This window comes from Acipenser ruthenus, chromosome 17 (assembly GCF_902713425.1).
Source record: "Acipenser ruthenus chromosome 17, fAciRut3.2 maternal haplotype, whole genome shotgun sequence".
Taxonomy (NCBI): Eukaryota; Metazoa; Chordata; class Actinopteri; order Acipenseriformes; family Acipenseridae; genus Acipenser; species Acipenser ruthenus.
In genome coordinates this window covers 4,962,436-4,986,034 of record NC_081205.1, presented here as the reverse complement: position 1 = coordinate 4,986,034, position 23,599 = coordinate 4,962,436, and the positions used below count along the sequence as shown (strand labels likewise).

General features: G+C 37.9%; 1 protein-coding gene across 3 annotated transcripts in view; it reads left to right on the top strand.

Moving 5' to 3' along the window:
• LOC117423027 (zinc transporter ZIP11-like) overlaps positions 1–23,599 on the top strand; it is a 138,750-nt gene that overhangs the window by 78,426 nt on the left and 36,725 nt on the right. For all 3 annotated transcript variants that reach the window (XM_058989842.1, XM_034038371.3, XM_034038370.3), the window contains exon 8: positions 22,331–22,400. In XM_058989842.1, coding sequence (XP_058845825.1) covers positions 22,331–22,400 — 70 coding nt within the window. The remainder of the gene's footprint in view (positions 1–22,330; positions 22,401–23,599) is intronic.

Genomic DNA, 23,599 nt, shown 5'->3' with positions numbered 1-23,599 from the left:
ACAGGGTCTGAAGTACTGGAATTATACAATATCTACCCCTGTCAAGGGTTGAGGGGGGGAGGGGGAGGGGGAGGCATTCTATAACTACTAGCTACTACTTGTTTTAAATGCTTCTACTGAAAGCTAAGTTATTTTGTTATAAATAATAACACATTTAAAAAATAGTTATGTTTTCAGTACTGCTAACAGAACAAAAATTAGGACCAATTACTTGTTTATTGAATTCCCTTTTGCATCTGGGTAGAAGGTTTGTTGCTATAGCTATCAGTTTGGGGGGTGAAAACCACAGAAGAAAGGTCTGGGTGGGGTTGTACAGGTACAATTAATTATCAATATAGAGCTGCACAGTAAATTTCTATTAATATTGTACATGACACTGTGGCACTGTCTTCTGGATGCATGCTGTGGAAAATTCATCTGTCAACTCGCTGCATTTGTGAAGAGAAGGCTGATCCATATAATCCTGTACAATTCATAAAACCCTCCACCCTTCAGTAGACTAATTTTATGCTTGGACTCCACTTGCTTAATCTGGCAGGTTCACCTGAAGATTAAGGGCTACTGAACTGCATATGCAGATACTTAATTGAGGTATGTTGGAAATCTACGATTAATCCAAACTCATTGACGTAAGTGATAGACGCTACTACTTTGCCCTGCGGTTTGCTGTAAATAGAAACCAAGAAATGTGGGAAGTGTTATAGGTAAGTAATATTTCACTTGCTTTTCATTTGAGGTCATTGAACACCATGCCAGACAGAGAACAGACCGACAGACATTCATTTCAGTAGGATATTATTTACTCTTCTTTTCACCAGTGACACTTAGCTCATTTTCGTTTTGTGTCTGTATCTTGCGCAAGATGAATTGGGAAGTGGAGAGCAGGTATACTGATGAATTTGGAAATAAAAACAAGACAAGCCATGAGACACTTGATAGAATTTATATAATAATGAACCTGGTAATGACAGCACAGTTCCAGAGCATGCCATCCTCTTTCTACTAGACAGTGACTGTAAATGTAATCAGGCTTTGTTTATATCTGTAATCATTGATAACCCTCATGTGCCTGTATTACAGTGGGAATGCAAATTAATGAGAAGGTTGCTTCAAAAATAACAATCAACTAGATGTTAGTCTTCAAGGGAAAATTGACACCCCAAAGACAGTTTTAAATACTCTCTTTGTTTCTCCTCAGAATACTAATATGTTAGTTGAGTGGTCCTTGCTTTTCTTCTCTGACACATTGAATTATTTGAAGATAACAATTATCAGGTTCAGGAAGTCTCCTGAGATATTGTAATATATAGGCTCAACCAAAATTAGGGGATAAAATATGGTAGTGTTGCGTTTATGCAAATGAAGGAATGGGGCCTGTGTGGTTCGCGGAGTAGGAGAGAACGATGTTTAATTGAAAGTTAATACGTCGTGTGTAGTGTATTGTATAAGAGATGTCATCTTGTGCAGTTTGGGACTGTGAAGCGAAGCTGAGCTGCTGAAACTGCGAAAATGATGTCTGTTATACAAAAATCCTACACACTATGTATTAACTTAATCACACAAATGAAGATTGTACTCAAAACTATTACCACTCTCTCCTGGTCATAAAATGGTTCATTCCAAATCAACATGTCACGATAGTATTGAGACTATAGTATTCATTAAAAACAAAATTGCTGCCGGAAAAACATGTGTTTTTGCAGGAAGAAAAACTTTTCCAGTTTCCAACACAGGTGCTGCCTCCCTCACACATTCGTCATGTGACTCTTCCAATGTAATTTCCAATCGAACCTTGGCACACTTAAACTCCTCACTTAGAGCTGAGACTGGATGGGAGCTGCAGTATTCCTTTACCATACAGTCCCACTTTGCTGAGGCAACGTGGAGCGCTGCTGTCTGTGCTGTTCAACCCTTGCACTGCTTGTTGTCTCACTTCTCCCACACGAACTGTGTCCTTTAGATCCCCGTCGTACCATCTCCCAAGACTTTTCACAGGCTTCTCAGACACTGTTGGTATTGCCTCACTGTTAATGTAGAACCTCTTATCCACTACTTTACCTTTAATTGTAGAGATGCTCCTTGAGTTAGTGGGCTTGAATTGCATTTGTGCCCATTCTATGTTATTGATTAGTTTGCCCAATAACCGATTAGTGCAGGCTACTGTTGTAGTCATGGTTGTCATGTCATCCATATATGCTCTCATTGGTGACAGTCACATTCCAGAAGCCAAGTGTTCTCCTCCCATTACCCATGTTGAAGCCCTAATGATTGCTTCAATTATACAAAAGCCAGTGGAGAAATGGTGCATCCTGCCATTATTCCAATTTCTAGACATTGCCATGTAGTGGTGAATTCTGAAGTTGAAAAACAAAATTGCAAATCACCAAAGTAGGCTTTCACAAAGTTTGTTATTGTCCTCAAATAAAATCAAATGCAAATACAAAAATCAAATACAAAAGAACTTTCTCTTTTTAAATCTGTTTCACTAGTTCCAGCTGTCTGATGCTTTGCACCATTGCGCTGCTTGAATAGAATAGAAACTGCAATTTTTAAAATTGTATCCTTTTGAAAAGTGCACAGGTTTTTCAACTGCAAAAACAATGGATTTCTCAGTCAAATATTAATAAGGGGCTGTTTTGAACAGTGTACCTAAAATGATGCAACAGATACATTTTTGTAAAGGATTTTTTAAAAATAATTTTGTAACATTTATTTTTTTGAGTTGAAGCCTCTTTGACTGAATGTAGATTATCTTCTTTACAGCAAACCTCAGAAATATTATACTCCAGCTTTAGAACTTAATGCCCAGGTCGGTGATGGATATCTCCACCTTATTTTTTTTTTTTTTTTTTTTTACAGACGTAAAATGATTGCATTCATTGTAAACTAGATTTCATTTAGCATCCCGAGGGGAAGATTTATTGGCATAAACTCTTTTATGAAATGGCTTGATTTCCTTTAAGCGCCTCTGTCAAAACCCATTCATAGCCTACAGTATTGGTTTCAGTCCATGGCATTTATGGGCTTTTTCCTAATGTGAAAAGCAATCAGATTTAAATAGACTGGATGCATACTTGGTTCAAGTTTTTTTTTTCTTTCAATGTCAAATTTCAATTTAGAGTCTGATTCTCAACTACAGCTCCCTATAAACTAGTTTCAGCAATAAGAGGGAACGACTTAAAAATAAAAGCAGCTGTTTGCAGAAGGGCTGCAGAGAGAGCATATGGTATGTGGACACAATCACTTTGTGCTAATAGCTCAGACCAAATGACTCCATGCTGGGATGAGAAGCAAGGGTGCAGAAAGAATAACCTACATGAATATAGTCCGCTTGTGATACAGGTCCTTCCAGTAAACATGGAAGACAGCATTGTTTAGCAACATAGTAAAGGGAGCCCCTTCAGCATGCAGAGAAGCCCCATGACAGCCTGACCTGAACACCTTTTGCCATTCAATTCTCCAGACACCATATGCATGCACTGCGTTCTATCTGTTTGGTCATTTAGTGCATAAACAGTTCTGTCCATGGAATCCTGTTTGTATCACACCTTGTTCTATGTTTTGCCAGGTGTCCCTTTAGAACATTCTACAGTTCCAACGACTTGCCAAGTAAGTTTCCTGCTGTAACAGCCTCAATTCTTCAACGCTTATTTTAGCATTTTTAAATTGAAATGGTTCCCGATGTTTTCCTTAAGCAAGCTGCAAGCAATCTTAAAAATAATATTACACCTTAATTAATAAATAATAAATACATAATCAATCAATGCATTTAACTAGAAACCTTCGTATGTTACAAACTTTTAAGATTTATCTTTGGTTGTCTTGTGAACTCAAAAGTATCTGAAGCACTGTTTATTGGGCTGCTGGGTGCGGTAACTTTCTTTTAGAAACAGAAGTAACAATAACACAGATGGGTCATCAATAACGCTTAGTGAGGGACCGAAGAGAGCAGTGAAACAGAAAGATTCACACTCTGCATGACTGAGTGTGCCTGTTCAATCAGAACGCTGCAGGGAATCCAGGCAACAAGCAGGCATTCTCAAACAGGTTGTTTTTTCTTCAGAGATTGTTTTTATAATTCACATCTGTGGGCTGTTTAAAAGTATGTCTCTTGTGCAGAAGTTGTCAGCCTTGATCAATTTGGGGGCTGATTTTAAGTATTTTGATGCATTGCCAGGTGTTTGGCGAGAGGCTAAGGTAGACAGACAAAGTTTGATTTCAAACTCAGTTTTATAGTTTTGTTTAGAGTTTATTAAGACAAACAGAAACGTTACTGTTTTTTTTTTTTTTTTTTTTACAAAATTACTTTATTTATTCAAAGTCAGACAAGCATTTGGAGTAGCGTGCTTGATGGCTGGTTGCATCGGCAGCCACAGTGCTTTAGCTCATAGGCTGCAATCGAAATGAAATTAAACAGTGTAATTGTGTTAGAGGCTGCTCAATCCCTGGGCCACGCAGTGATCTGTTAGTGAGCAATCTGAAGCTGTTGACAGAGAGAATAAATTGCTTATTATATTCCATTGAGACCAGAGCAAATTCAAAACTGAATAAGGCTTATAATAAAAATAGTGGCAGGGCACAAACATCCCAGTTGACAGCATGCCCATTTTCTCCCAATTTTCTTGTGATTGGCACCGCATGCAGTTGGATCTTGGTGCCAATATTTCATTGCTGGGCAAAGGAAAGGAAATCGCTGCCCAGAGAAAGCTGGATGGTGCAGCTGGCTTGTCGTCTTGATATATGAAAATGGCAACCATGTTCTCAGGGATGTGTTAAAGCTGTATTATTATTATTTGTTTATTTAGCAGATGCCTTTATCCAAGGCGACTTACAGAGACTAGGGTGTGGGAACTATGCATCAGCTGCAGAGTCACTTACAATTACGTCTCACCCGAAAGACGGAGCACAAGGAGGTTAAGTGACTTGCTCAGGGTCACACAATGAGTCAGTGGCTGAGGTGGGATTTGAACCGGGGACCTCCTGGATACAAGCCCGTTTCTTTAACCACTGGACCACACAGCCTTGCAGCAGGAACAAGTCAAGGTGTATTCCTAGTACAGGCTGCTGCGATATACTGTGTACTGTAGGCTAATCCACTCCAAGGACTTTAATGTGCAGTACTGAAGTATAGTCACAACTCAATGTCATCCTTGCAGTTGCACTAAAAAACAACAGCCGGTTATACATTTTTATAACACAAAAGACAAACGATTTTTTTTCTGTGCGAGATACTTTGAGCCAGATTTATCAAGGTATTTTCCCCAAAATGCAATTTGCAGCATTTTTTGTTAAAACGCAATCAAACTGTTAATCTTACAATACTAGACACAGCCAACTCCCTGGCTGATTTCTGGTTCATTTAATTAGTCTTGTATTTTACTAGCGGTATTCTTTTATATAAAAAGTATTTCAAATTGCTTTTTTTGTGTAAAGACCTTCATAAACTGCTCCTTTATATAATACATACTTACATGCTAAGGTATAAAAGATTTTGAATTTGAGCGTGCAGTATTTATGAAGGCGATACACTGCTTAACTGAATAGTTTGCCCCAACAAAAAATAATTTGAATATGAAGGACCCCTGAGAGGTAAATAAACCATCATGACTCATGAAAAACAAACTTTGAACAAGAAAGAAGAAAGTCTCAGAGGAGACATCACTGCTTTTATTGAGTCCAGCCACTCTCTCAATAGAATGTTGTTTCCAAACACAACGTCAAACCACAGTAAATCAATTCTGCAATTATTTCCCAGTCTGCTAGTGGTATAACATAACCTAAATGGTGAACTATAATGTACCAAGTCATACTGGTGCTTTTATGCATGGAGTCTTAGCCTCACCACTCTTAGACTTGTAAATTAACAGGACCTGACACTTCCAGAATTGGATCCCTATTTAGGCATGTTTATTAGACTGCTGGTCAGAATTTCAACACAGGCATCTCAATCTGATGCTGACCAGATTTAAAGTGAAGCTCCTGATTTAAACCTGTTGAAAACTCATGATTAAATCAGACGGCTAGAGAACAACCAGTTCCCAAAGGGCAAAGGCTAGCGTTTGAAATTCCCTGTACTGTATAATGCCTTGCTGAGAAATATTGATTTTTCAGGACAGACTTGTTTTTGTTTGTTTACTTGTTTTGCTTCCCTAATGTAAAAAAATAAAATAAAATAAAAACTAGCTTTTCATGCCATCTGATGTCAGATCAGATCATAGTGGTTTTCATTGTGGTTTGGTTCTGTAGTGAAAAGGACCAGTGTTCACGCATGATCGACATGTGTTAGAAACGTGATTGTCCCAGCCAGTGTCCATGCACAGTATTATCCCGACCATGGTTATAATTACAGTCAACACCTGTGATGAGTCCCATGGACAGTCAGTGGCTGACTGTTTTTAATATCCCACAGTGGTGAGTGGTTTTGTAATGATGTCATTGACAGAGTTCACATGAACACCGTTCAAGGACATAACAGGAATGATGAGATCCTGGAACACAGGTGCAGGCTAGGGCTCTGTGTTGAAAATCCTCCTCGCTCTGCCATTTTCTCGTACTCGACTTTCCAACTTGCTGTACTGGAACTCTGCCTCTTCAATGTGAATTTGAAGAATGATGGTCTATTCTATTCCTTTAATTGCAGAATCTTTCCACGGTTTGTTATCCAAGCCAAAACACAAATTAAACATGAAAAGATCACGATGCTTGGATCATCACAACTATGTAATTGAATATGTACAGTACAAGGTAGGGAACACAAAAGACTAACCGCAGCTATGCACTATAGTCTAGTGCATTTGTTCTAGTTAGTATGTGGGACAGAATAACTAATGACAGATACAGAATAGTTCCCTGTCCCGAACTGCTCTCGCACAGTAAGAGATGCCATACAACGGATGCCTAACTTTCACAGGTCTGATGGATGCAAACTGTTCATTAAATGTTTGTGCTCTGTAATGGCACGTTAATGGTATTTTAATGACATGTTAATGGTCTGTTAATGCTAAACACAGTGGAAGTGGCACATATCTGCACCTGGGTGTTTCACAGAACACAAGGATGGTGTCCTCTAAGAATTTACATATTTCCCTGGTTCTTGTGCTGTACTTCAAATAGTCTGCTTGCACTTGGAGCTATCAATAAGGGGCAGCAACTTTGCATCTAAAGCTTTGTATTCAAAATACTTGCATATCCTAAATGAATGCCCAGTATAAAAATCAGGGAACACATGAATCGGTGAGTGTTGCTGGTGGTACCATAAGTTAAGAACCAGCTTTTAAATCGCTCCTTTCAAATACATTTTCAGAGTTTCGGAACAAAATCCAACAAGGTATTAGAAAAGCCACAAGTTTGAGTTAATAAATAGGAACATTATTTAGACCGTCTTTTGTGTCAAGCTGTGTGGATGTGGAAAGATGACGCGAGAAGAAATTGTATTTGTAGAATTCAAACAGGACTGAATGAAGAGATAACTGCTTTCCCAATAGAAATGTTTAAAATAAAATAATGTGTTTCTCTTTCAAAGTTTGATGATTGTAACAGTATTGACCGGGCTGCTGAAGATACAAGGCTATTGTGGAAGATTGCTCAAAAATAAGATTTCATTCTTCCCTGGCTGCAGCAGGTCAGATATAACTAAACAAGGCTGCATCGCTTGACAAGCTAGCTAGGTGTCTAATTAATAGGCTTGTCAGATTAAAGTTTGTTGGAACCCATCCTAGTTATTTCCAATTCTCTGCAATGCACTCCTAAAATAAATGATCAATGCTCTTGTATGAACAGGCTCACAGTGATGCTGAAATCCACTAGGCCTGCCACTCTTTAATAACGTCCCCCCAAAGTAGGTACTCTTGCAGTATTCTTTCTAAAACTTCACTGATTTATGAAGTATCTTCAGCTCCCTACAGTACATACAGAAAATGCCAGCTGCTGTTATACAGTAGTATTCCCATTTTCACTGACTTGCACCTCAGGTGTTTCCTCAATTTCTTCGAAAGAATAACATGATGGTAACTTTTAGACTTTAAGCTGAAGGATAAAAGGGTCGATATCCTCTTGCAAACCTAGGCAGGCATGCATTTTTTTTTATAGAATGTACCATACGATTGTCCCTTTTTTGCCTACCCTCATACTAACCCTGTTTACAGTTCCCTAGCAACATCTTTCTTGAGTCCTTATTGGCCCTACAGCATATTTCAGTCAAAAGCAAGAGGAAAGCTGACAAGCTGTTATTAACTTAATTGCATTTATTAAGATCCATTAAATATCACAGCGCTGACCTGATAGCCCTACTGTGAGGACTTCAGTGAAGCTGGTCTGTGTGGAGCTCTTGAGATAATGGCACACTTACGCCATCGGCCTTTGCTTGAAAGATCCCAGGGATGCAAAAAAAAAAAAAAAAGAAAACGTAGTGACTCAATTACACTTTGGCTACAATAGGCAATAACCTTTATGTCAGTGGGCAATCTGGCAGTCCACCATGATGTAACCAACCAAAGTGTGCTATTAGTCTGGGCCCTTTGCCTTTTAACACAGAGTCTGGCACCCAAACGTTTTTTTCTAAGTGGACACCTGCCAGCGGTTTGCTAAAGCGTAACTATGTACCAGCCAGCTCATCTTTACGATACAATAGAAATAAAAAAGATTTTTATAGAAGTCTTATTAGTCTTAAGGCAGCACATTTTAATGACACTGTTATATGTGGTAGAATTTACTGATAGGAAAACATTGTGTTCTACAGGTTAGTGCGTCATGCTTCTTGCATTGAAAAAAAGAACGCAGCACACATACATCTGGATCACTGTGAACTGCAAGGCCCTTGGGAGATAAGGCTGACCCCCCCCCCCCCCCCGCCCACCGCTTCAGTGGAATTATAAAATAAATAAATAAATACAAAACTAATCATACCTATCAGACCCTCATCAGCCTTGAGGGCAGAAAGCTTCCGGGCAAACATTCAATCAGCAGAGCCCTGTTTGGATTCAAAAGATACAATACAAAATTGCTGTCTTGCTTTTGTATGAGCTGAGATAGTATTTATAACCAGAGACATGTCTGCTTCAGAAGTTATTTATTTATTTTTTTTCTCTCAAGGCCAGTATCTGAGAGCTACACAAAGTGTATCGCGATCCTCAGTTGCCAAAAGCCAGTTGAGTAATCCTAATGGCTTTCAACTGGGCATTCCAAGTTCCATCATAATGATTTTATCTATTATAAATTCCATATGAGAAATCTACTGATTCACCGTAAAGAATTTGTCAAAATTCCACTATCTTGTTTGTAGATTCCATGCATAGAACACTAGCATAGTTCTAAAGGCATTTTTAATATATATATATATATATATATATATATATATATATATATATATATATATATATATAATAGTAGTTCAATTATGGGCCACATTTTAGTGAGTTTTATGGTTCTCTTGCTCAAACTAAGCACAACATAATTACTTATACTGCGTGCATGTTTAATCATTCAGAATATGCACTGTGTACTCTGTGTTCCTAATTTATTTGAACATGTATCTTCCATGCTCAGATGGCCGGCTCCTGTAAAAGATACAACACAAAAAAAACATTGACAGATATTTTTTCCTCTGCTGTGTCATTTCCTCAATCGTAGTTTATTTTTGCGTTTACACGCCAGTGCATCTGCCATCCACTCTCAATAAAACTCTCCAAGGGGTTTGAAGCTTCATCAAAATCATCTTTCTATATTAATAAGAAGTAGGTATGTGGTTCTCTCCAGTAATGTATGTGACTGTATTCAAGCAGTTTTATAAATTGGGTAATGTATTGGTTCTAAGCACTGGTTGGTAATTCAGAAATAAACGAATGAGTGAGGACAAAGCCCCACATTGGTAATGGCTTTACTCACTGTGGTGTCTATTTATGCATTATTCATGTAGAACCACACTGTTTCTGTTAATCCTACTGGAAAATCAATGTGTGTTTTTAATTTAATTTAATTTAATTTTAAATACAAGTTTTACATCTTAATCAGCGCTGGTCATGTCGTAAACACAAGATGGTTTTCTGAAAAATGGGTGAAACTTTTTTTTTTCCAACTCAACACAAGCTGTTCATCAATTTAAGGTAATTGCACTTAAACACCCACTTGCTTTTGGGATAAACCCAAATGCTTTTTAGAACAGTCTTAACATTACATGTTAGATCATAGGGACACTAAATCTCCCAGCACTGATTACAAAAGGAACTGAGATTTTATATTTAGAAATTTTATATAAAAAAAATATATCTTTTTAACTATGTTAAAACACAGAAGGCTTGAGGACTGGGTAAGCTGGGGCGGGTTTTTCAAAGTTTTTAATCTGGATAACAGTGATCCGAATTTTGTAATCCTATATTTTGTGATTACTTTTATATGGATCATTTTGATATATAACGGACCTTCTTAGCCCTTACATCCCTGGGAGGCAGCTTAGATCCTCTAACTCTGGATTGTTAAAATGCTTTATTCCAAAACCATGCATTTGGAGGGCGTAGTTTTAGCTGTGTTGCTCCTTTTCTTTGGAACTCATTACTAACTTTTATTAGAGAATCCACAACAGTAGCCAAATTTAAGAATACCCTTAAGACGCACTTATTCTCTGCTGTATTTTTTTTTTAACTCTTTGACTCTGCTGCAGTCTGCACTGTTTATTATAATATATTATACTTTTATCTTTATATTTACCTGTTTTATTGTATTTGATTTAATTAGGCGCTATAATAAATTAGTTATTATTATATGTAATATGAAATAAATATGTAATTTCCCCCAACATCTTTATTTCTACAGAGCATACAAATACACATTTAAAAATAAATAAATTGTTGAACATCATGTATGCTTTTTTTTTATTAAAGCTATACCACTAAATACGTGTTTTCCTTTTTGCTTACATGGATACAAAACTTAAATATGTAAATATTATATTATAACACTCTATTTGGACATATAGTGTGTGTTTGCTATGACAATGCAAACAAACAATATCGATGTTCTATGATCATTTAAAAGCTAAATCCACCTCCGCAGTAGGATCACAATAATCCTGGTATTTTGGATTAAAGTAATCCTGGTCTCCTCTTTAAATTATGAAAAATCCAATTGTAACTTTTAATCGTGATTAAAAGTGCGATCAGGTTACTAAAACAAAATCCGGATCACAGTAATCCCAATCGCATTTTGGTGTTTTGATACAATCCAGCTCAAACGCGGAAATCCAGTTACCAAAGTTTTGAAAAACCGGCCCCAGGAGAGACAAGGTACAAACTATCCTATAGTGGTTGCATCTGAGGGGGTTGAGATTTGTCCACTATGAACAGTGGATTTACCAATGATATTATTAAATACAAAATGCTGATGACCAGCCGGAAAAGCCTGATCTTTAAGTGATTGCCTCTTTTGATGTCCATATATGTTTTGAATAGTTGTGTCTTTTGGAGCTGTTTGTGGATGTTTTAGTGAGGTGGGGGTGGGGATGGGGTCTCTCTTTTGTTGCCGCACCTCTGAAAGGGTAAAGGGTTAAGGAAATGGGTCAGACACATTTAAAGCAGAAAGCATGGCCAAGGGTGTAGGGGATAAGAAAAGCCATTTGGATTAATAAATGGACCTCTATAAAAAAATAAATAAACAAATAAATAAATAAATAACGTAATTATTTCTTGCTGAAAGCTGGAAATGAAAATAGTGTGGCAGGCAATGTTCTGACCAGGAGAGATTTAACAAGCACTCGGATGAATCTGATTCTAAGCCTACCGATACAAACCCTGTCCCAGCTTTTAGTTTCTAATTCCACAGATCTGCTGTCTTGCATTTGGCCAAACTGGATGTTACATATGTGCAGTGTTGTTGTCTAGACAACAACAATAATAGAGAGCTTAGTTTAAATTTAAACTTTCAAAACCATCATACAGTCTGTGGAGTTTCTTGCCATAAAAGTACATGATTTAATATTCCAAGCAGATTACACATCCACAGGACTGATGCATGTCATTTTTTCTTTCTTGGGAGGGGGCTCTTAAGTTCTGTCCTTTTTGTGCTGATTACGAAGGAGTTATTTTGTTTTCTCATTTTTGATCCAGACTTGGTTTGGACTGCATTTTCGATAGTAGCTGTCAAGTAGAAACAGCATTCAATAGCTGTGTGCTGCACAGCAGTGTAGACAGAATGGACGCAGACTGTTTAGGTTTCCCTGCAGTACAAACAGAACCTTAAAGTGTGGCGCAAACCTGAGATCACCCCTGAAGGCAGCTGTTTGTCTTCCCATAATGATGTAAATGTTTCAGCTCCCATTCACCTCTCTCGCTCCTGAACGGAAATTGCAATGATTTGTCAAAGCAGTTACAAACAAATGAGATAAGGTTCTAAAAATATTGTTTTCTCATATTGAAATATTTCCAGCCAAGAGAGAGTGAATCACCGGCTTGACAAACAAAAGCCATTCAGAAGGCTCCTGTTGCAAATGATCAAACTTTCAGAATTAGGCAGAAATCATAAACAATGGTCTGAGTCTGTCTGAGTCTTCTGGAGAAAAATAGCAACTCACATTCGTGATGTAGATCCTGAATCATAAGAAAATCATATTCATGATGTAGATTCTGAAGCTATGGTTGTTCAGTACTTGGGTAGTACACCTAGGAAAACTAGTTAGACTTGGGAATGAGAAACTGCATCAAGTCTATCCTAATGTGCCCTGTAAACACCAAATCAAACATGCTGCCACCAGAACCTTGATATTCTCAAGTGTGTCTGTATGACCACTTGGTTTTCACCTCTGTGAGTGTGATACTGTAGAATCAACACTCACAGGGCAGATATGCAGTAAACTGAGAGTCAGCAAATCAGATACAGCATAGGGATTTGTCCAATGGAAAACATACTTCTCTATTTTGACACCATGAATTATTGAGGGAATGGAAAGGTCCAAGGCACAGGCTTCAGTGAAAATCGTGGATGATGCCTAACAGCAGACTAACAGCTGTCAGTTGGGTCTTCGATGTGGAATGTACTCTGTACACACTGTACTGACGTGTGAAAAGCATGTGTTGAACTTCCCCTGAGCTATCAGCTGGACTTTCAATAGAGCTGTTTGTTTTTTTTTTTTTTTTTTTTTTCTGGTGCTCAGAAACACCGTTCTTTATCTTCAGATTTAAATCAGCATCATCGTTATCAAAGGTTGAAACACTTTCATTTAGGTCTGTTATTTATTTTGTATAAAGAACAGTTTTCAAAGCTCAGTTAGGGGAAAAGGAAGTTGTTTGTGCAGCTGAGTAAACAATTTCCCTATTAATTGCCGACTGTATTACCGTCCAGGCTAAAGGGAAATTTGTTATTGGTACTGTAGGTTTTCACAGTCAGTGTATGTTACAGAAGCGGGACTATTTTGTTTATGGTAAAAATAAATTTCAAGTGCCTGTTACTCATCTGATTGTGCGAACAGCCTTCAAAGATATGCATACAGAGGAGAGACACCAAGATGTCAAGATCAGTCTCACAATGACAAGTGACCACCAAGATGTGAAAGAGAAAAAAATATATAGCTTTGAGGAAACATTACTTTTGAAAAAACCCTATCTCGCTCTTGATAGATTACCCTTATGGCGAGGTTAATGCATGCTGACACACATGAGATTGAATAACCATTTCTGAAGCAGGTTCATGTAGAAATCTCTCGAAGTACCCAGCACAGAACCCTTTTAAGAACACACAGCTTACATATGCATAGAGTTCTATCAATGCTTTGCTTCATCTGCAGCGCATGGTTCTGTTTCTTCTCCCTCTTTAAGAAACTGTGAACCAGAGACACAGCCGGAAAACAAGTCATTAGCCATTTTTAATTTCTTTGTGAAAAACTTGCAGATATATTATTTTGTAAAGCTCATGTTTTAATTGCCTTTTGGCAAGAGAGAATAACAGGACATAAAAACCTTCTTGCAAACTCTATTGTATCTCTATTCATCACAGGCACACCAGGCCAGCAGGGAGTTAGAGCTTAGTTTTATTTTTCTGTACGGTTCCTGTAATCATGTTTTAACACACAATGTTCTTGTCAATACCACGACTGTCTCGACGTCTAAAGTGAAAATGATGGCCTTGGCAACAGATAGGAAAAGTGATCAAACAAAGGATGTTACAGTACAACAAAAAGCATACAAAGCATTGCCTTCTGGTTTGTTAGGAATTATTTTAAAAGGTGCTCTTGCCTTATTGAGATGCAGCTTTGTGCCGCGGCTCAGAAGAAAGTTAATGTAAATACTCTGGGGAAAGTCAAGTATAATTGATTCCTTTTTTTTCAGGTATTGTTCTTGCAGATACATAATGGAACGCCCTGTTAAGCGTGATGTAGTATGAAAACGTAATATATTCTCAATGAGTATACTTTTACAATATTGTATAGTATGTTGCAATTTATATTGAAGTCTTGCTGCTGCATGTTAGATAAAACCCAAAGCCACCAAAGAAGGCTTCTTCTTGAAACCTAATTCACAGTGGCCGGTTTTGAGCAGGGAAGTCAAAGCAAATTCAGTTGAGCCCTTTCCCCTACAGCAGCATGATAACTTTTCCCAAGGAGCAGAGAAGGGTTCCATCAACAGCGCTGTGTTGCATGGCGTCTGGTAATTGAGCATGACTTACAGTTAACAGCTATACTGAGATCCTGCAAAACTTGGGCGTTTTTTTGCCCGATACTCTGTGTGCATGACTGACTCCAATTTGAGCTGTCAAGCTAATGGCTGTGGCTCGTCATACTCTGCTGCTATTCGCTGACCATGATTTATGTCATTTGGTGTCTGTCATAATGTGATACATCTGTTATAATGTGATACAATCAAATGCGGTGCAGATGGATGGAGGGCATGTCTTAAGAGCACATTAAGAAGCTTTTGATTTAAAAAACACACAAGTCATCATAAACCATTTGGGTAATTTTCATACGATCTACAAATAACCAACCTATATACTGTATATACAGTACTGTGCAAAAGTTTTAGGCAGGTGTGAAAAAATGCTGTAAAGTAAGAATGCTTTCAAAAATAGACATGTTAATAGTTTATTTATCAATTAACAAAATGCAAAGTGAGTGAACAGAAGAAAAATCTACATCAAATCCATATTTGGTGTGACCACCCTTTGCCTTCAAAACAGCATCAATTCTTCTAGGTACACTTGCACATAGTTTTTGAAGGAACTCGGCAGGTAGGTTGGCCCAAACATCTTGGAGAACTAACTACAGTTCTTCTGTGGATTTAGGCAGCCTCAGTTGCTTCTCTCTCTTCATGTAATCCCAGACAGACTCGATGATGTTGAGATCAGGGCTCTGTGGGGGCCATACCATCACTTCCAGGACTCCTTGTTCTTCTTTACGCTAAAGATAGTTCTTAATGACTTTCGCTGTATGTTTGGGGTCGTTGTCATGCTGCAGAATAAATTTGGGGCCAATCAGATGCCTCCCTGATGGTATTGCATGATGGATAAGTATCTGCCTGTACTTCTCAGCATTGAGGAGACCATTAATTCTGACCAAATCCCCAACTCCATTTGCAGAAATGCAGCCCCAAACTTGCAAGGAACCTCCACCATGCTTCACTGTTGCCTGCAGACACTCATTCGTGTACCGCTCTCCAGCCCTTCGGCGAACAAACTGCCTTCTGCTACAGCCAAATATTTCAAATTTTGACTCATCAGTCCAGAGCACCAGCTGCCATTTTTCTGCACCCCAGTTCCTGTGTTTTCGTGCATAGTTGAGTCGCCTGGCCTTGTTTCCACGTCGGAGGTATGGCTTTTTGGCCGCAAGTCTTCCATGAAGGCCACTTCTGACCAGACTTCTCCGGACAGTAGATGGGTGTACCAGGGTCCCACTGTTTTCTGACAATTCCGAGCTGATGGCACTGCTGGACATCTTCCGATTGCGAAGGGAAGTAAGCATGATGTGTCTTTCATCTGCTGCAGTAAGTTTCCTTGGCCGACCACTGCGTCTACGGTCCTCAACGTTGCCCGTTTCTTTGTGCTTCTTCAAAAGAGCTTGGACAGCACATCTGGAAACCTCTGTCTGCCTTGAAATTTCTGCCTGGGAGAGACCTTGCTGATGCAGTATAACTACCTTGTGTCTTGTTGCTGTGCTCAGTCTTGCCATGGTGTATGACTTTTGACAGTAAACTGTCTTCAGCAACCTAACCTTGTTAGCTGAGTTTGGCTGTTCCTCACCCAGTTTTATTCCTCCTACACAGCTGTTTCTGTTTCAGTTAATGATTGTGTTTCAACCTACATATTGAATTGATGATCATTAGCACCTGTTTGGTATAATTGTTTAATCATACACCTGACTATATGCCTACAAAATCCCTGACTTTGTGCAAGTGTACCTAGAAGAATTGATGCTGTTTTGAAGGCAAAGGGTGGTCACACCAAATATGGATTTGATTTAGATTTTTCTTCTGTTCACTCACTTTGCATTTAGTTAATTGATAAATATAATCTATTAACATGTCTATTTTTGAAAGCATTCTTACTTAACAGCATTTTTTCACACCTGCCTAAAACTTTTGCACAGTACTGTATATATATAAAATTAAACTTTAAAAACACGTTTAGTGAATGAAACCCCTTTCTGTTCCCAAAGGCGTACTTAACAATTAACACATTGAGCCCCAATTAAAAACAATGACAAGGTTTTGCCAGTCGTATCAGTGTGCAAGTCCTCCAGGCCACTGGAAAGAAATGCGTTCCAAAGTAGAGAGAGAGACAGCTGTGTTAATTATTATTATTATTTATAGACTTACAATTGTTACAAGATACTACATTATTTTTACATACAATTACCCATTTATACAGTTGGGTTTTTACTGGAGCAATCTAGGTAAAGTACCTTGCTCAAGGGTACAGCAGCAGTGTCCCCCACCTGGGATTGAACCCACGACCTTTCGGTCAAGAGCCCAGAGCCCTAACCACTACTCCACACTGCTGCTTAATCCTGTACCATGAGCAAAAACCTGAATATTCTGATTATCCGAAAATAAGACTTGCCCTGGCATTTGCTCTTCATGTTTTTTTTTTTGTTTGTTTTTTTAGCACAGCGTGCAGTTGGCTTTAGGCAGTACAGTGATGGAGGTATATTACAAGAAAAAAAGGACAGTAATCTATGAAAACATGAATTTAAAAAGTGAAATGTAATTTGTCAAGGAATTAAAACAATCTTACATATCCAATATCACTGTCTTTTACAAAGATACCCTATTATCTAACTTCATATACTTCATGTAAATTACATTTTATTCAACACTAGACAGATGGATAATTAAAGTCAAGCATGTTGAATGTTAGTCTGCAATGTTTAATTCTGGTTTTATGATATGGTTGAAGGATAAGAGAACATTTGTACATAGCCTGCGTGTAGTAAAGAAATCCTAGTGTCTTTTAAGAGAACTAATTAAAATGCATGCATCACTAGTGTATTCAGCAGCACTTGGTCTGTGGTCTGTGCATGAGCCTGTGGATGGTAGATTAACAGCATATTCACAGGTGACCAGATAACAGGTTCCAGCTGGTACTTTTACTATTGTTTACCTATAGAAAAACAAAGGCTGTTCTCAATGTCGCCACAAGGTGGTGCTGTGGTATTTAATTTCCTATTAATATTGAGAAAGAGAACAATTACTGTTAAGGCTTCAGTACTAGATCATCAAGTATCATCCAAAGGACAGAACTAAAACAGCCTCCATCCGAGCTGCCAGGCATTGTAGCTTTTCCCTTTACTTTCAGATGCTTTCAGGCTGAACAATTGGAATACACATATTTCTAAATGTAGCAGACAGTGATAATTTAAAATAATATTTAAATAAAAATGAAAAACTACATATATAAATTGCCAAGTAAGCATGCAGTTTCTAGAATGAACTGCATGATTACAGCACCCCAAGTCATTAAGATCTCCTCAAGACTAGCACTGTACTTGTATTCTTATTTTTATGGCCTAAATAATCCTTTTTCTGGTGCTGGAAAATATCATATTTCTATAAATAAAGCCGCTAAGCGCCAATTATATCGGGTCAGATCAGTTTTGTTTATACAGACATGCATCCCAATGTTAATGAGAAAGGGATGATTATAAATAGATTAGGAGAGATTTTAATAATGTTTTCAAACATACAGTGTGAGTTGTAATGTTGTAATCTTTCAGATGATATCTATTGTAGGTGTGCCCTTATAGTGCTGGAAGTCCCTCAGCAATCTGTCCCATTTGTTCAGCTATCAGATGAACGTACAGCGGGAATACAGAAATCCTGTATTTGTGACTCATTCAAGCTGTCCAGGATCAATCGTACTGACAGCACGCTGTGTGGTCAAAGCTTTGAAAAAAAAAAAAAAAGGCTTATTGGCTTCTCCGTACCAACACTATTGCACATAAGTGCTCAGAGTTGTAACTTATCTCTTATTTGTTCTTGATGACTTGTAGGTGAGATTTCTTCGTGTTACTTAGCAACAGTACTCCTTTTAAGATGCATGTTGACAAAGGAGAATAAAGTGTGTCTTATGAAGCCTTGGATAAGCGGGATGAAACCACCAGAAAACTGCAATCCAATTGCTTTCATCACTCAACCGTATTGCATTCAATTAGGATCTGCAAATGAGGTTTGGAGAGCAAGGCTAACCCATGGAGTTCAGGGTGGCCTCTCCATGGTATTGTTATAGAAGAACAAGCACCTCTGTGGTGTAGTCGGTGCTTAATGAGATAATCTTGCACCCATAGAGCCAGACTTCCATGTATATATGTGCGGGGAATGAAAAACTAACCACCTTATTAACTGCTTAATATCTGATTTGTGTCATCCAACCAACATTCCGAAAGCATTATGTTATTCAACAGCTTGATTTATGACATTGACCTTATTTTCATTTACAGTGTTCTCATTTCAGCTGAGAAATAAACATCTTATTACTATGATTATCCATCCTAGTGACGAGCAATTATATTCTGTAGTGCTGGAGACAGTTTCTGGAACTTTTTTTTTTTTTTTTATCCTGGGGAATTGTGGGATTTTTTGACAGCAAACTATCTAGCTTACTGTATTATCTGTGACTGAAAAGAGCCTATCTCTGACCTCGGCAGGCTTTTGTTCCACTCTTTGCATAGTCTTTGCTGTGTCAGTCCTGCCCGTCATACTTGTCTTTATTCTCAGTCAGTCGTCGAGTGAGCTCTTCCAGGGGACTCCACAGATCCATTAGAGGCTGGTAGACTCAACCCCAGGCCTCTTCACTGGCACAAGCCCCCCCCCCCCATTTCTCGTTCTCTTCCTGTGATAGTCTTCTTTAAACACTGTTTCATTAATATATGCAAATAGATTGTGTTCCTTTTCATCAACTTCAAATCAAATAGTTTTCCATTTTTTATTCCCCTTTCTAAGGAGATAGCAATTTTTTCCTTTTAGCTTTTTTTTGTTTGTTTTGTTTACAGCTTCATTTCTAAACCCTTTTTGTGTACTTTTCAAACAAAAATAGAAATGGTCTTTTTATCAGCACCTCCAGACGCACTGCTCCACTCTGACATCATATATCTTCTAATACATGCGTTGATTAATATTTGATAAGTTACTTGATCTGGATTTGAATAGACATGCTTCTGATGAATACATTGAGTCCATAATTAAATATGTTAAGCTCCAGCTTGATGGAGAGCCGTGCTAAGTGTTTAGGAATATAAAACCCTGATTGCATTTTAAAGTCTTTGTCCTTTATAATTCAAATGGAGCGCATCTGCAGTTTTCTGTCATACCGGGCATTTTACTTTTTATTAAGATTTCAGAGGATATCCATTGTTTAATGGATGGAAGTGTGAATGCATTGTCGTGTTGTTCTCTTTCAAAGCTGTTATAAAATCTGTTTGTTGGGGTTTTTTTGCCTGTCTGGGCATGTCGGTTTTAAAAAGCTTTCCCTTTGATAATGAAAATACTTTCTTTTTTTTTTTTTTACAATAATTTAAGGATCATAGTCAATTTTGACAACAAGGTCCTTGAAGTCGTAGTCCATTATACAGTAAGTATAACAGAAGCTCAGTGTTTTTTCTTGTATAAATGAATAGCAGAGTAGAGCCCAGTGTATTTCAACAGTGAGTAAAACTCATTTCAGTAATTGCCCTTAATGTACCCTGACAACCATGCAGAGCCCTGTCACAAACAGAAGTGAACTAAAAGGGAGGTGGAAAACCGTTTAGGGTGGATACATTGGATAGCTGTATATCTATACAAACTAGTCTGTCTTGGTTTTTTTTATTTGGGTTTGTCTCATTTTATTTAGATATCGCTGATGAGTAATGAGAGAGTGATGTTTTTTTTTACATCGTTTTTATATATGCATTAACAGCCTTTACTGTGATTACAGTTGCCTAGGTCATGGGTTATTAATCTGGAGGGACCGCAAGGTGGTTTCAGGGTGTCTGCAACACGTGCAGAAATATTCTCTCCAAAATGCCCCTGTCACCTGACAAGGCAATGTTCCCCAGCCCGTGGGTGCTGGAGTTTTCAAATGCAACACATACTACCTTGATGTCAACTCAGTCAGACATCTGTAATCTTTGTTTCCAGTGTCCTCACTAACATTGTGTACAGCTGTGACAGCAGAGAACAGACTCTCACATCTGTATGGATTGATTTGTTGGGAATTCCTCGGTAAATCAAGAAAACTTGATTTTTGGTGTAGTTTCCCCAATATTGTACTTGCTCTCGTTTTTTTATATTGATTTCCTTTAATATTCTTTCTGTGACTTTAAATTAATCACTTAGAAGAAGCACATCATAATAATAATAATAATAATAATAATAATTATATTATATAAGGACCAATGTACATCCAACTGTGCATAATACGGCTTTAATTCTATCAAGGGTTTCTGTTGATATATAAATCATGTGCGAGTTAGCCTGAGTGATTTATTAGTGTTATTAGAAGCCGAGATAGAATTACAGCCTTACATATACAGTTTTGGCGTATATTATAATACATGGTGACATAACAGACAGAACTTGTACAACTAGCAGTGTTTATTTTTAACAGTTGAAGAAATATTGAGAATGACATTGGAAAACAGAATTTTAAAAAACAATGTAAAACAAGGAGGGTCGGGAAAACTACATGTAATATTACTAAGAATCGGAGTAGAACATTTGCTTGGCTTTTTTGGAGGGTGTAGTAGGTGTAGGGTGTATGATTTCCTCATTACTCATGTAAAACATGGACGTATATAGGAAAATTATTATTCACCATGTACTGTATAATAATAATAATAATCATAATAATATATTTCAATTTTAAACCATAGCCAAAAAAAACAACAAAAACAAACCAAAAAACAATAACAGAATTCAATCATCCAATGTAATATATTTTAGTATTAACAAGATGAATATTTGTGTGTAGTTCCCCTGCTATGTGAGGGGTGATCCACACTAGAAACCAATCCTACCCTGCCTCCTAGTGGCGGGTTACTGCAGCTCCTCTAGATCTCTAGAGCTGCTGAGATGAATGGTATTTATCTACCTCCATCCAAGCAGCACGATGCACTATATTTCAGGTGCCTCCTGTGTGTGCCCCTGCATCAGGAATCATCAGCTTCCCTTATTGTTGATCATTTGAACTACTAACACTAGGGGGAGCTGGTTCTCTCAACAGGCTTGGACATTGTGCCCAATGTCTCCTGTATGTAAGGGTATGTCTCACTGTTTAAAAAAAAAATTATATATATATATATATATATATATATATATATATATATATATATATATATATATATTTATACATATATACACGTACATGTGTTATAAATGAAAGCACAGGGTTTTTTGATAAGGCAAATTTTAGATGTACTGCTGCAGTCATGAGTTGTAAATTAGTGGAAAAACTTATTTCACATTTATTTTACAGTGAGCTAAGAAGAGTACAGTAGGAGCAAGCAGATTGCAGCCATGTGGGTTTTTACTTCTTTTACTTTCCTGCTTCCTTCCAGACCTAAACACTGTTTTCCATTTGCCGAAGTTACCATGAGATTCATGTTTTGGAAAAAACAAAATAAAAAGGTTTTACTTGAACTAATTTATACTCTTTAAAACCAACTATTTCAATTGAATACACTATTCATTTGAAATAAATGTGTGCATGCTGCAAATATTCCAGGATTGAAACCCTGGAAAATCAATATGCTGGTATATGAAGTGCCCACTTCTCTGTCTCTCAGTGGAAGGAAATTACATTGGAAAGATGTAGGAAACGCAACAGAATGTTCAAATCAATCTTTTTCATGGTTCTGTGTTTTTTGTGTTTTGTTTTTCAGAGGGTCTGGCTGTTGGAGTTGGCTTTGGGGCTGCTGGAAAGACTCTGTCAGCCAGCTTTGAGAGTGCACGGTAGGGTTCTGTCCAAGACTTTGTCTTTATTTTAGTCCTGGCATTCCTAGTTCTGTCGCTGCGTCCAACTGTAATTGGGTGATTCATCTCGACATAAAAAGAGAGGGTAAATGAAGGGCTGTGGATCCCACAAGTCCCTCCCAGCATTAAGGACAAGGACGAATCTGCATTGCTTTCCAGTACACACAGGGGCACCTCTCACTGTCTGAGTGGTTAGCTAGACTGTGCACATTGTACACCTGTGTGGCCTGTCTCCAGCAACCAATAGGCTCCAGAGACAAGCGTCAGTGCAGTACTGAGTAGTGAATTAGAGATGTAGCATTAGCTCACGTTTCACTTCAATAGTATGATAGCAAAAGCATAGCAAAGTGCAATAAAGCACAGTGAAGGCACGGTAAAGCAAAAGTAAGCAGTGTAAAAGGCCAGGTAAAGCAAACAAACAAAAAAAAAAAAACATGGCAAACCATTGTAAATGCATGGTATAATCATTGGAAAACCATGAGAAAACTGAAAAATGACCATGGAAATTCACCTGGGTAAACTTTTATACGGCTACTAAACCAGTACAAGTGTACAATGGGAATCTGGTTTTGTCATTGCATTGTCTAAGCATCCTCTTTTAAAACAAGACATATTTGTGAGAATCTTTTTCACTGGAGAAACGCACGCTGTTCCATACTATGTGTTATACTGGACAGTTTCCTTTTTCATCTTATTCATCCTGGATCTGGTTTCCTAAAACCAAAGTAACAGCAGAGCTACTTGAGGTGAATCTACTGTAGCCAGCCTAAAATATTTCATAGATGTGCGACCTTTTGAATTTAGCTCTCATGTCACCCCCTGCCAGTCCAACTGTAGGACTCTCAGGCAGAGACTGACAGTTGTGTCAATTATTTATTTATTTTTGTTCATTATTATCCACGAGGACGGAGTTTCAATCCAGGTCTTCAGAAGTGAAAGCCACCTGCACAATTTTGCCCCTGTATTTTCAAGTCTCACTCTTTAAAAATCAGCAGGTGTTTTCACAGACTTCAAATTTTAGGCAACAAGAGACTTAGGGGCTGATGTAAGCATATGTGCAAAGTGATTTGCGGCCTGCGAAACACCCATATTGTGGCCATAATGTGTGTTTTGCACATGCACACCGTGTTTAGTGGCCTTAAAGTGAGACTTTAGCTACCACTATAAATGTGGCGTAT